Source organism: Strongylocentrotus purpuratus, unplaced genomic scaffold (genome assembly GCF_000002235.5).
Source record: "Strongylocentrotus purpuratus isolate Spur 01 unplaced genomic scaffold, Spur_5.0 spur5_contig_833, whole genome shotgun sequence".
Lineage (NCBI taxonomy): Eukaryota > Metazoa > Echinodermata > Echinoidea > Camarodonta > Strongylocentrotidae > Strongylocentrotus > Strongylocentrotus purpuratus.
Genome location: NW_022145539.1, coordinates 1,526,805 through 1,541,553, shown reverse-complemented (window position 1 = coordinate 1,541,553; position 14,749 = coordinate 1,526,805). Strand labels below are relative to the sequence as shown.

General features: G+C 36.4%; 1 protein-coding gene across 1 annotated transcript; it reads right to left on the bottom strand.

The window, feature by feature from the left end:
• Positions 1-10,313: 10,313 nt before the first annotated feature.
• Positions 10,314-14,749, bottom strand: LOC582117. The gene is made up of 3 exons (XM_795067.5): positions 14,632-14,749; positions 11,823-12,088; positions 10,314-10,908 (listed from the first exon to the last, which is right to left on the bottom strand). The coding sequence occupies exons 1-3, from the start codon at positions 14,686-14,688 to the stop codon at positions 10,794-10,796; spliced, it is 438 nt and encodes a 145-aa protein (XP_800160.1). The 5' UTR covers positions 14,689-14,749; the 3' UTR covers positions 10,314-10,793.

Sequence of the window (14,749 nt, the reverse complement as noted above, 5' to 3'; positions counted from 1 at the left end):
TTTTTCGGTTCTATTAGATTGTCATGGTTGATTTATGTATTTGCTTTAGATGTCTGATTTGGATAACAATAACAATATTGACTGGCTTAATAACTTTCGGGTAATACCACATATATTGCCCTCACAAGACCCATATTGCCCTCGTCTTTGACTCAGGGCAATATGAGTCTAGTTTGGGAAATATATGTTGTATCTCCCTCAAGGCCAGTCCATATTATATAATGTTTATTATGATGATAATATCAAGATGATTTTATACCTGCTTTGAGTGCACTGTGCTTCCAGAATCCAGATATTAAGTTTAATATGTTGAAATATTTGTTGTTGTAGTCTGGGCCCTGTTTCATAAGACTTGTTATCGATTACATCTGGCACAGATCCATGACAAATCTTACCTGTAGCCAATCAAATGCAAGGATTTCAGTAGCTTGTAACAACTATCAATCGTGTTATTGATTAACAAGTTTTGTGAAACAGCGCCCTGACGTGTATGTTGTCTGATTTGCATGGTTTAAACCTCAGTCGCATTGCCAGACCGACTCCGAACTGACAGATTTGTGGCCATTCGGTATAATGTATTTTGTGTTCGGTTGGTTGTCGGTATGGTGTCGGTCTTGTTGGTATGACTAAGGTGTTAAAAATACAGCGATGTTTATTTGTGCCAAAATAGATCTACACTTATCCCTCCGCCTGTTTTATTTTTCGTTTCAAAATGACGTAAATTCAAGTTGTGTATATATATATATATGACTGCTCTATGAATTGACAAAATTTACTGTGATAATGGTCATTTTTAAAAAAAAAATAGAAAATGACATAGCAACTCTTGGGTTGTGGAAAGATTATCCTTGAAAAATACTCTTTATGGAATTAGTTTATCTGGAGGGGGTATTGACTGAAGATTGAATAGAGATTACAGATGAGCAAAAGAAATATATTGGTATGTGAATTTGTTGAATATGAATAGATTTCACATCGTATTCACCGATTACTCCACTATTTTCCTTGTTCATAATTGACGTGGTAAGCCACCAACAATAACGAGAAAAAGGGGAAGGGAAAAAAGAAACTGCAGTTAATGGATGGTGAGTGGGTATGAAGGCCACTATTAAATCTTACTCAATTAATATCTGTTTGTTGTACATGTGAAGCACAATTTTACAGTGTTCAGAATTTTTTATAGGCAGCTTTATTCATCATGAGTGCACAAAGCCATAGGCTCAACAATGTAAACAGCATTTAAAACTGTGTGTCTTTAATAGTATGTTCCAATTTGATTAAATAAGAGAAAATTTTATTTCTAATACTTTTGATATATATGCTCAGCTTTGAATGTCATTTGGAAGGGATGACCCATTTAAACAAACTCGATAGACAACTCAAGAATCTGGTACAATGTGTGAAATTGTCCTAACAAGACCCCTTTTAGAAGTATTTTTATGCCTCCGCCACCGAAGGTGGTGCCGGAGGCATCATGTTTTCGGGTTGTCCGTCCGTACGTCCGTCCGTCCGTACGTCCGTCCGTCCGTCCGTACGTCCGTCCGTACGTCCGTCCCGTTTGACCGTTATCACAATATCTCAAGAACCATTTAAGATTTAAACTTAAGACTCGGGAATAGTATTTATCACCATAGGAAGACGATCTGATTAGATTTTGGAGTACGTAGGTCAAAGGTCACAGGTCACAGAGGTCAACTTATGAAATTCCTTGTATTGAGTTTGTTAGCGCGATATCTCAAGAACCATTTGAGATTTAAACTTCAAACTTAAGGATAGTACGTATCACCATAGGAAGACGATCTGATTAGATTTTGGAGCACGTATGTCAAAGGTCAAGGGTCACAGAGGTCAATTTATGAAATTCCATACATTGAGATTGTTATCATGATATCTCAAGAACCACTGGAGATTTAAACTTCAAACTTAGTGATAGTGTGTATCACTATAGGAAAACAATCTGATTAGATTTTGGAGCACGTATGTCAAAGGTCAAGGGTCACAGAGGTCAACTTATGAAATTCCATACATTGAGATTGTTATCATGATATCTCAAGAACCACTGGAGATTTAAACTTCAAACTTAGTGATAGTGTGTATCACTATAGGAAAACAATCTGATTAGATTTTGGAGCAGGTAGGTCAAAGGTCAAGGGTCACAGAGGTCAACTTATGAAATTCCATACATTGAGATTGTTATCATGATATCTCAAGAACCACTGGAGATGTAAAAACTTCAAACTTAATGATAGTGTGTATCACCATAGGAAGACAATCTGATTAGATTTTGGAGCACGTAGGTCAAAGGTCAAAGGCCACAGCGCACATTATGAATGCAAAAACAGCTTGTGATCGCGTTATCTCAAGAACCGATTGATGGATTCATGCCAAAATTAGGTCATGTTTGTTACTTGCAGAGCCAATGAACTGAGTAGATTCTTGGTTCATAAGGTCAAAGGTCAAAGGTCATGGGCCCATTATGTATGCAAAAATAGCTTGTGAACGCATTCTCATTAGAACTGACAGATGGATTACTATTTAACTCAGAACATCTTGCAGAGCCAATGAACTGAGTAGATTTTATGGTCATGAGGTCAAAGATCAAAGGGTCATATATGTCAGATTAATGCCCTGTTTGGCAATATCTGGCTGATAGAAGCTGTTCTGTTTACTATAGATATGTTGGTTAGGAATTCACACAACAATAATTACACAAATTCAATGCATTATGTAGATATTTAAATCTTGAAAGTATGATTTATTAATCACATTTCTTCATCTATTCTTCTTCACTCACTGTATTCAGAATGAGTATTACATATATCTGATACAAAGTTGAAATGCCAATATGATGAATATATTTCAGTCATATGCATTAACTATACTTGTTCACATGTAAATGATTCACTCAGTCTGAGTTATTTAAATGATTTTACAAGTAATTCACTAATTTCCGTAAGAAAACCCAATACCCCTTTTTGGTAAAGCAGTACTGCATATGTAAAACCGTACAAAACCTTGAGCTCAAGTACGTAAACTGTGCCTCTTAGAAATATCTAAAAACTCAAATACTACGAGTTTTATCACAGAATAATTGATATGAATTAAATGTCCGCGACCGTTCTCAACCCTATGGAACGTTCTTACATTGTCTTCCTGTGCTCCAGGTGTGTCTCATGTAGACAAACGCACGAACTTGAAGAACCCTGGCTGTTTGAGTATAGTCGCTGTTCCGAAGCTCGTCGTTTCTGACGTATTCGGCGTTGAAGTATGATGTAGCTCGTCTAGTAGACGAAAAGTCTCATCTCAGAGGTTAGAGAAGATCTGTTTTGGAAGATCTGTCCTTGAAGATCTCTTGTGGAGTTGAACCGTAATGAAACTGGAATGGAATCCGAATGGACCCGGAATGGGACCTAAACTGGAACCTCAAAGTGGAACCCAGCTGCCTGACTGCTGTTAAAACAATATATATACAGCCTACAAGTCACAACATAATGTTTATAATAATCTTTATAATTGCCTACACATGAATGCTTTTTACATGTGTAAGAGAATTTTAAAGTATCCAAAATTCATGAAAATAACACTCATCAGATATATACTGTACATCAAAATAGCCCCTGGATTTCATCATCAATATAAATGCAAACCATTTGTTGGCTGTTAAAGCTATATTCAAAGTATATCTTTATTTAAAGGTCAACAACTTCCTAAAATGTCTTCTATTCCTTTTACCAATTTTCCTAACTAAAAATAACCCAAATTGGTAAATTAAATCACCTTCTTTCCAAATCTATGAAAGAAAACTAACTATCTAGCCTATAGCATATTTTCACAATTGTAAAGGCACATTATTCTTTCTTCATAACACATTGACTATCTTTAACTGACTTGACTTCTTTCTGTCGAAAGGAAATAACATTATACATGGCATAAATATAAGATACATTTTAAATGATTAATTCCAATGATTTCTTGGCAAAATGCAAACTTAGACAATTATCCCTAATGTAAATGACCTTCATTCATGTGCCACGCCCTAATTTACGATATTACATGATACAAGAAAATATGGGTTAATTTAGAGAATATTGCTAAAATATCACTTACTGGTGTCAGAGACACGATGTGGAGCTGTTGAGAAGTTTTCTCCTGGCCTGTGCTGCCCGAATTTAAGGGTAGATGCCAACCAAAGTAAGTAGCTACATGCTGCACATCTCAACTCCTCACACACCCATCGTCTTGACCAATGCTTAAGTTGCTCTGCCCAGCCCAAACTATGCCTGAACAGCAGCACACATGCACACAGCACACAAGCACACATACATAGCTCTCCCATTGAGAAAAGGTACTGTAGCTAGGGATTCTATTGTGTTCTAGATGCCTATCTCCTAGTCTAAAAACCAGTCACTATCTTCTAGTCTTAAATTACCAGTCACTTTGTGACAATATATGTATATGAGAAATTGCTTGTAATCACAATATTCTGAGAACCTGTCAATGGATTACCATTGAACGTGAATTCAATTTTTTTTTTCTGTTTTGGTTTGTAAAATTGCTCTATAACGGAGGCATCATTTTCGACTGCGCGCAGTCGAATTCCATCTAGTTAGATTATATATCTATAAATATGTAATGGCATACAAAGCATGCTCATGTCCACAATCAATTATGGGTTGGGTTTACATCATGGAGGTGTGTGGTATGTGTACTGTGTATAACAGATGGTCTGTTCACATTCTATCTCTAAATGTCATTTTTGTAATGGATATTTTACTCAGGGTTTGTTACTTTGCTTGTAAAGATGTTATCGCTGCCAATTCTAGACCATTATGTTTCTCAGTCCCTTTCTTGGATTATTGCAAAAGAAATGTCTGACTGTTAGTACCGACCCGGCGGCCTGGTTAATTGTCCAAAGCACAGTGGAATCCTCAATCGCACATAAGGCCATGTAAAAAAAAATAAACATGTTTAGCGTCCCTGCCTGCTTCCTTTTGGGGGGCCGCCTCCTATTTTTTTTTTTTTTTTATTTAAAAAAAAAAAAAATTTAAAAGAAAAGAAACATGAAAAACACTGCTAAAATGGATCTATTTCTGATTTTAAAAAAATATTTTAAAAAATATTGGCGGCCATCTTGTAAAATAGCCCGACTGTCAGGGAGAATGCATCGAGCGGCCTTTTTGAGCAGCCATTTTTGAAAGAAAGAAAGAAAAAAAAGGGCCTCCTCCTTCCTATTTTAAAAAAAAACAGGACGCTAAACATGTTCTTTTTTTATTTGGCCTAACACAATAAGCTGCCTCAAAACAGGGTAAACAAATCCAAAGAGATCTTTTTCGACCACTTAGGTTTTAGAAACATACATGTAGACCACTTCAGGTAGCCACTTTTCTTTGTTTCATCACGAGATACAGAAAATCTTGTATGATATTTATATTGCCTTTAGTCCCCAAATTGTAGGTCTATATGCTATTTTCCATATATTTAACCCCAAAATGTAGCACAAAATGTAGTTCTTAATAATATATCATTGTATCATTTAGGATATCTGAACCTATATGAACATTTACTGAAATAAATATGCATTTTGCGAGTTTTGTAATACTACCTAGGTTTACTGTAAACGCAGAATTTCTATGGGCATGAAACTCTCTTTCATACCATGAGTGATAGAAGTTTGTGAAATTAATTAATGCACAATCATTATTGAATATGCGTACTTCACATTAGATGATGTCATCAAGTTTTGGGGTTGACAATTTTCAATTTTCAAAGCTTTAGATTTCTAGTTTTGAGAGAGTTGTTTACTCCTCAGACATTAAAATAGCATATAATTGATCTTATTGTTATATATGGCATTATAAGCTTTCCGTTGATATATAATTCATCTATTTAATTGTTCACTTCGGGGAGGGTCTTTAATAAGGTTAAATTGTATGTGGAAACTTGAGGGATGGAAGCGGACAATTGTTCACCAACTAATATTCTTTCTATTCTCTCTCTCTCTCTCTCTCCCCCTCCCCCTCTCTCTCTCTCTCTCTTCTCCTCCCTCTCTCTCTCTCTCTCTCTCTCTCTCTTTCTCCCTCTCCCTATGTATATATATATACATACATACAATTTTAAACAAATTATTCATACCCTTACCAAGTTTTGTAACTTTTCAAGTATGTGAAAAATGGATTCGTTGTGACTTATGTTTCTTGAGAATGTGACATTTTAAAGCTAATATCTAAAAGAAGTCAACAAACGTCCTAATTCAATCAGTCCACCTAACCTTTCATTCTTGTGTTACGAAAAACAAAAACAACATCGAATTTACATGGGGTATGAATAATTTGGTTGTAAACTGTATGTAAAGAAATGCATCTTCTCTTAATAACTAAAGTAAAATACTAATCCCTATGTTAGTCATGTATTTAAAAATAACATTTGCTTTTCATTATAGGACTCTGCATCCTTCTAGATTTAGAATTTTGTTTGTTGATCATCTCAAAGTGTTGTTCAGTTGATTGTTTCGACATTCAGGCTAAGATTTTAGTCAAAAATGAATCAATCTTCGAGGGCATCCTTGTAAAGCGAGTGTTTGAGCAGAAACTATTTTGCTTTAAAGTGCCTTGAGTTGAACGAATTTGTAGGTGCTATTCATGTTGAAGAAAATAGGAGAATAGATAAGCAGTTCTTTGGGGGGAATATCTGTTGTTTCTTAGTCGGTCAGAGCACTTGAGTCTTGTGATTGTATGTGTATTAACATGAGCAGTATTTGACGTGGCCCTTAGGGTAACCAAGCAGGGACTTTTACATGGCAACTTGTTTCATGCATATATATATTTTTTAAATATCGATCTTTGTTTGTGTGTTGTCAACATCTGTCAAGGTCAGTCGTGCGGGAATGCTGGATAATGGTTAAAGATAAAGTTGAGTTCTGGTCATGTGATTGCATTGTGAAAGAAAAGGTGTGGAATGGATCAGAGAAAGTTGATCATGTAGCATGTAAGTATTGGTGTGTACTGCAAGGTTCTGGAGTCATCAAAATCATAATAAATTTGACCCAGTCTTGGTAAAGTAACAAGCACTGTACACAGAAAGATGTATGGGACTACACAAATGGTGTCGGGCCTACTTACCTTCATCTCCTTATCTTTCTATGCTCATTACTCAGCCAGTATACATTTTCTACCCAAATTGTTTGGCAAATTACATTTATTTGTAACCCTGAACATTCAGTGTAAGTTCCGTTTGATTCTGTGAGAATTCATTTTCTTTTTTTACCAGAACTCAAGTTTATCTTTAATCTGATTTAGATTCTTTTTATTTAATGATAGTATCCTGAGTTTCTCAGTATCATGATTTTGTTATATTTTAGAAGCTTCATTCATCTGTTATTCTTACTATAAGCTCATGGGGTGTTTCACAATGATCCTAAGTCAATCTTAACTGTAAGTTGGACTTAAAAATTATGGAGAGCCATTTAGAGCCTTAAAATAAAATATATTCAAAAGTGAAAATTCAAGTATTTTAGACTTTTTATGAATTCCAGATCAAGTTCATGAAATCTCCTTGATTCTAGAATATATGAATCAATATTTTATGCTTTTTAAAATAACTTTTACAAAATATTTTCATAGATGCTAATGGCTTTCCATAATTGTTAAATCCAACTTAGAGATAAGTTCAACTTAGGATCTTTGTGAAACACCCCCATGTGTGTGTGTCTTGAAATTGTTATATTTCATAAAAAGTCAAAATTGATTCAAATCGATCGCAACTTGAAATTAATCGCAACTCGTTTCTCCTAAGTACTATACAGCTGCCATTAATTTCAAGTTGCTGTTGATTGGAATCAATCGCAACTCTTTATAATAATACAGGGCCCAGGTCGTAGGATATATTCTGAAGGTTTCTGGTATTTATATGCTTTTATAAGCTTTTTCTTTCATGTTTGGGTTTGTGGGTATTCTAGCAGTAGCGTTTGACGTGGCAGGCATGTGCTTAAATAACACCAGATCATAGAATAATGATAATAATAATTACATTTATAGGGTGCTTTATACAGGTGTATCTAAGTGCAAAGGTGGTACTGTCTAACTCAGTATAATTATTCAATATGTTCAATAGCTTCAAAGCAACAAAATAAGATATAGAATGACAATTATCTAGAACGTCTGCATGAAGAAAACAAATCATATCACCTTTTGAGGATGTTTTTACACAGAAAATCTCAGTGATCTAATTACGGACTTTGCAGTCACCAGATTTATGCAACATAGACCTCATTATTTACTGTACCTCACTAAGCAAAGGCCGATATACAGAAATTTACTTTCATATATCATTTCAAAAAGCTATAATTTATTTGTGGAAACCTTTATTTGGCCAGTTAAATACTTGGATGATTGTAAACAAGGATATAAAGTAATGAATTTAGTGTTGGTGTCTCGTTATATCATGAGGAAAATGACAGTTGACTGTCTCTAACTAATCAATGATTTAGGAATTGATGATTATCGTGCTAATGCAATGTTGTACTGTCGATGGTAAATGTGTACAGCTACGTCGTGTACATTTATACATTTGTATAATGCTTTCATTTTGAGATTGTATAAATTCTAATAAAAAGTTCAACTTTTATTTAGATCGTACTGTTCATTGCCTATATTAAATGGGAGTGCATTGAAGAGTTATTTGAGAGAAGAACAAGACTGGGATGTTTCAGTTCCTTAAAGATGGATATAAAACCATGTGATCGATACATATGGTTGCAAGTGTGTGTGTGTGCGCGCGCGTGTGTGTGTGTGTGTTTGTGTGAGAGAGAGAGAGAGAGAGAGAGAATAAGACACTGACGAAAAGTCCACCCCTCCCATTGAGGAAAAGGGAAAAAAACATGACTCCTCCCCACACCCTTACCATCGGGATGACCGGCGGGATTCCTGCGAGATGAAAAAATAACGTTTCCGGGAAAAATTATTTTTGCTCCCAATTCCACTAACGGGTCATGAATTCTGGATCATTCACTTCCCGGAATCATGTGCCTGCATGGGCAAATCACTATCGGGAATAAACAGACAAATCAAGCTGGTTGGAGGTTTGGTTTCATAGCATTCAAGAATATTATTTAGGGTTTACTGTTGGTTGTCTTTGTCGGCAGAGATAATTTAGGCATTCCCTTTAAAAAAAATCTGTGATTTGGACCTAATGATGATATTGTGTTTAATCTGCTAATGGAAATGAATACTATGATGACGATATCTACGTTGATGTGTCCTTCTAATCCTGTTATCCGCACCACGTCCAACCCGAACCGTTCACCTCATCCCTCACCATCACATCATATAACAGTTCATTACACATATTCAAAAAACAGTTTTCATCCTAAAACTTACTTGCCTTGCGAAGAGACCTTTTCACTTACTCACCCACTCACACATTCACTCACTCATTCAACTACCCACTCACTCATTCACTCGTTCACTCACTCACTCATTCACCTACACACTCATTCGCTCACTCACCCACCCACTCATTCACCCACTCACTGCACCCAATCACTCACTCACCCACTCACCCACTCACTCACCCACTCACCCACTCACTCATCCACTCACTCACTCACCCACTTACTCATCCACTCACCCACTCACTCATTCACCCACCCACTCACTCACTCACTGCACCCAATCACTCACTCATTCACCCACCCACTCACTCACCCACTCACCCACTCACTCATCCACTCACTCACTCACCCACTCACTCAATCAATCAGTCAAAGAATCACTAAACTAATTTAATAACAAAGCAAGCAACCAACCAAGCAACCATAATCAGTGACTATAACAATTAATAATAACCAACCAAACAAGCAAACAAACAATCAACCAATTAACTAATCAATCAACATTTAAACCAATAAACCAACCAACCAACCAATAATAACTCAATCAATTGATAAATTAATTGATTAACTATTTAATTTATCTGTTAACAATTGGGTCGATCAGGAAAGCATCCATCCAACAAAAGTCTCAACAAACAACAATCATTCAATCAATTAGTAAACAACTTAATAATGGAATTTTGAATAACAAATCAACAAATCCACTCACAAATCAATCGGTTCATCGGCACCATGCGTGATGTCAAACTTACTTAGCATTCATGCGAGCATTCAATTTTCAAATTATCCATTATCCAGCACTTTCATTACGTCATAGTCATATGAAAGGTTACACTTCCTATGTCGTTTCCGAATGTGTTATTTTTCACAAGTGACTCAGATAACATCACAATGACAAAAGAGAGGCAAATATATGGAAGGGTGGTAGATTTTACAACATTTTACTCAATAAGAAACAAATTTACACGTTTTATCGAATACCGTTATCACAATAATTTAATAAGCATATGAATAATCTTCTTTTCGTGTAGCTAATGCAACGACGTTTAATAGATTAAGAAAAAAAGAAATATAAAACAGAGACAAAAACAGGTTGTTTGAATTAATCGAATTCTACCCTGTGACGTCATAATGTTTTGTCATAATAACAAATGACAGCATTTTATTCTCCTTATGACAGATATATCAACAATGAGGACTAGAAAATACTTCTTCATCATGCATTTTGAGAATGCTCCGTTTATCTCAATTTTTGTTGAGTTTGCAATATAAACGCGATCAGATTGTGTGGAGGTGTAATCAGGGTAAATTTCGCGGGAAATTTCGGGCGTTTGGAGATATTCTTCTTGAGAATGGAATCACTGTTCATGGGAATTCATCTGTGGTGGTCAATATCATTGAATGTTCACCACTGATACCACTTCGCACGGGGAGGAGTCTCTGGTTCTGGCTCTGGCTCGGCTTCGTGCTCGCTCTCGCCTTCAGGCTCGCCGTCCAGGTTGAATGCGTCAAAGTCGATGCTAAAAAGATAAACACAAGTAAAGGATTCGAAAGAATAAGAAAATAAATACATTATCACCTACCATACAAACTAAATAAAATATGGATTTCACTTTACCTACTTTGTTCACGATCATGATTATACACAAACATTTTGTAAAGATATTTTGTATTGTTCAAATCTATCTACAGTCGGCTTCAGGAAAATCCTTTTCCATCATTATATTAGGCGTAATTTGCTATCTTGAAATCCATGTACTTATGGGGTTGAACTTCGATATAAATTATAGAATAACGCAATAATTTGAACAGTTAGATAGCATATACAGGGAGAAGAATATGTGATTATAGCATCGGAACATAGAGACAACATGAAGAACTGGGTGCCGTTATAAATATATATACAATTTTGCCACGTAAGGGACTGGGGGGGGGGGGGGGGGGGGTGGGTGGTGTAGTAACTTCGAAATCCTTCTCTTCTTTAATTAAGCATTGTTTCGTTTTACTTTGTTTCGTTTTTTTTGTTTTTTTTGTTTTTTTTGTTTGTTTTTTTGTTGTTGCTTCTTCTTACTTCTGGAAAGAATGTCAAGCGATAGAAACCATAAATCATTATGACACATTTCATTGGAAACTGTGAAAAGAATTTTGGACCAAAAATTATCTCATATAGTACTATGGCTCTACGAACCAGATGGGATGGGGGAACGTACCCCTTTTCCCGGTTGCGTTATTTTTTCCAGCGGCACAGATTGGGGTTAGGTGCGTGTTGAGCCTATGGGAAAGTTTAGGGTTAGGGTTAAATCAAGACCTCTTTTTAAAAAAAGCCCCAATCTGTGCCGCAGAAAAAAATGCCGCTTCCCGGTTACCCGTGGATTGTCATATAAGATGACTGGTTATAATTATATCGAGTTCTACTTCGTTCTATAGATTGTACCTGTCAATAGCATCCTGGATGCGTTTTTCAATTTTTTCGGATAGCTCCCTCATCTGGGCATCGAGCTCTTCAATGGTGGGATACTCGTCTTCGCCTGGGATGGTTGGGAGCTCGAGTTCGGTGAAAAAATCGTTGACCTTGACGTGGGTATCCTTCACGTTGTCGATGACAATCTGAGCCTTTTCTTTGATGGTGATGATGGGATCCGTTTCGAAAAGGCCGCTGATATATTCCCAGAGGCCGGCTTCTTCCTCCGCTGGAGGCGTCTTATGAAGTAAATTGATAGTACAGAGTTATGAATAGCTAGTTTTTGGACCCCATGGAAGAACAGGACCATATCCAACCGTTTGTCTATACTTTACACATTTACTTACTATCTTATCGTTTGAAATGTGTTTTATTATGTATGTTTTTTTAAACTTGTATGTATATATGGATTTCGGAAATAAAAACAAACAAACAAACAAACAAACAAGTTGGTTGAAACAGCGGAATAGCAGCGGCACATGACATGAACGGTTCTAGGACACCTACCCCTGGACGTACATCCACCCCCGCATAACCACCCCAGTCAGCTACCCTCTACGACAGCTACCCCCTAGGGCAACCACCCTCTAGGACGACTACCCCCGGACAACTACCCCCCTGCCAACTACCCCCTACGACAACCATGCTATAGGACGCCTACCCCCCGGACAACTATCCTACGGGGTAGTTGTCCTGGGGAATTGTCCGGGTGTTAGTTGGCTATCAAATGGTTATCAAACAATACATAATTATGAAGCATTGTCCATTTCAAGAATATTAGAACGGACCAACTATTGCCCTTCACATTTAGGAACACTGCTGGATAAAATAGCTTCTTCGGCGAGTCCTGCACCACTCCCCCCTTCGCACGGCTCTGCCTGGGGTTATTGGAAATCAAGAATGCTGACAAAATGTCATTAAAGATGAACACCTAATTAAAGGGGAAGTCCACCCTGAAATTAAGTTAGTTTTAATAGGAGTAGAAAAATGAGAGAAACAAGTCAGTGAAAGTTTGAGCAATTTCCGATTAAAAATAAGGAAGTTAGGATTTTTGAAGTTGTGATTAATCAAACACAAATTGGCAACTCTATGACGTATCATGCGAGCTCAACTTCCATTTGCTCAGTACTAAAAAAATCTAAAATTTTCATTTTCCCTCAAGAAAAATTTCAACCATACATGCACCCTAAATATAATAATTGCAAATATGTTTTTATACTCCCCCTGCAAGGAACAAATATATTCCGTCATCAATAACGAAGAAAACATGATTTTATGGAATATTATGCACAAAGCAAATGAAGGAGAGCTCGTATAATAAGTCACAGAGTTGCCAATTTGTATTTGATTGATCACAACTTCAATAATTCATAACTTTCTTATTTTCATTCAGAATTTGCTCAAACTTTCACTCACCTGATTTTCTTATTATTCTGCCTCTATCGGAACAAACTTATTTTGGGGGTGGACTTTCCCTTTAACCGATGCATATAATAGGGTCGAACATTCAATGCGTTGCCTTTTGCAATAAGTCTCAGATGTCCCAAAATAATATACACTGCACATCCATGGATTTACTATACATGTACTATTACAAACGAAGAACAAAAAAGATGGCAGGGTATGTTAATTACCCCCCCCCCGCCCCCACCACCCCCACCCAGTGTTATAGGGTACGCGTATGCATGTTCCCTCTCTTTGAGAGCACCCCTCTATCTCCAGTGTGTAATACAGACCGGATTTTTGTGTATTACGGGCTGGACTTTGTTGAGTGAAATGTAGCCATTTACCGGAGATTTTGGGAACACGTATGCGGTCCCTCCGACCCCGGAGTGGGGGACGGGGGGGGGGGGGTCATTACAACAATACCGATCTGTTTCGGAAGCAATTATCTTGTCAGCTAAAAGTAATTCTCACTTCAGTCTTATAGTTGATTTGAATTACACATACAACTAAGCTAGTTTTGTAATTATTTTTTTCTCGATATCATAATAAATTATGAACTGAGAAACAAAGGTTTTACTAATTGATGATAGAAAAATGTATACAAATCCAGTTCTAGACTCCCAGAATAAAAGCGTCACGCATAAAGCGTCGAAACATAATATTCTACATGAATGATATAAAATATCATATAACTAGTTCTTTGATTTAGGAAATATTGATAAAACAAATAATGATTACAGCATCATTCTAAAGATAGTAGGTTCATATTATAAATTGAATGGACTAGGTTTTTTAGAGTGATATATATCCTATTTGCATGTGCCACACTGGTTTAAGCTTAAATAAAGAGCGCACCGACTTAACTGTCAAAAACGGAACATTTTAGATTTTCATTCGTTCGTTCGTGTCTCCTTAGATCAAGAGTAATGTACGGTTCCTTAATTAAATTGAGTCCTTCCTTCAATTTTCATTGATAGTATACTGAAACGTATATCAGAACAGAATCAATAAAGAAGTTTGCAATGTGTCATTTAAATTGATCAACATCGTCCCCGGTTGTACTTGCCTAAACGAGTATCTTCTATAGTGTCGACAAATAACTACAGGCTCCTATGAAGTAGAATAATACCTATTTTATTAAAGAAGGTTTGCTGTGAAGTGCCTTGTAACATTTAACGCTGTACATGTCGGAATATTTTCTAATGGGTTTAAAAGCTTCTTTTACTACATGGCTACCTGGTTGTGAATAAATGACACAATTAAAAAAACACGAGAAAGGGATGAAAAGAAAATTAGAACGAAACAAATAAAATCAATGTAAGGAGGTCAAAATTACCTGAGCTACGACGAAAGGCACAAGGGCCAAGCAAACGAGGATCATAGAAACCTTCATGATGGCTGGTAGAGTTAAATTGAGTGTTCTCGAGAAAAGAAAAAGAAAGATTGACGGTCCG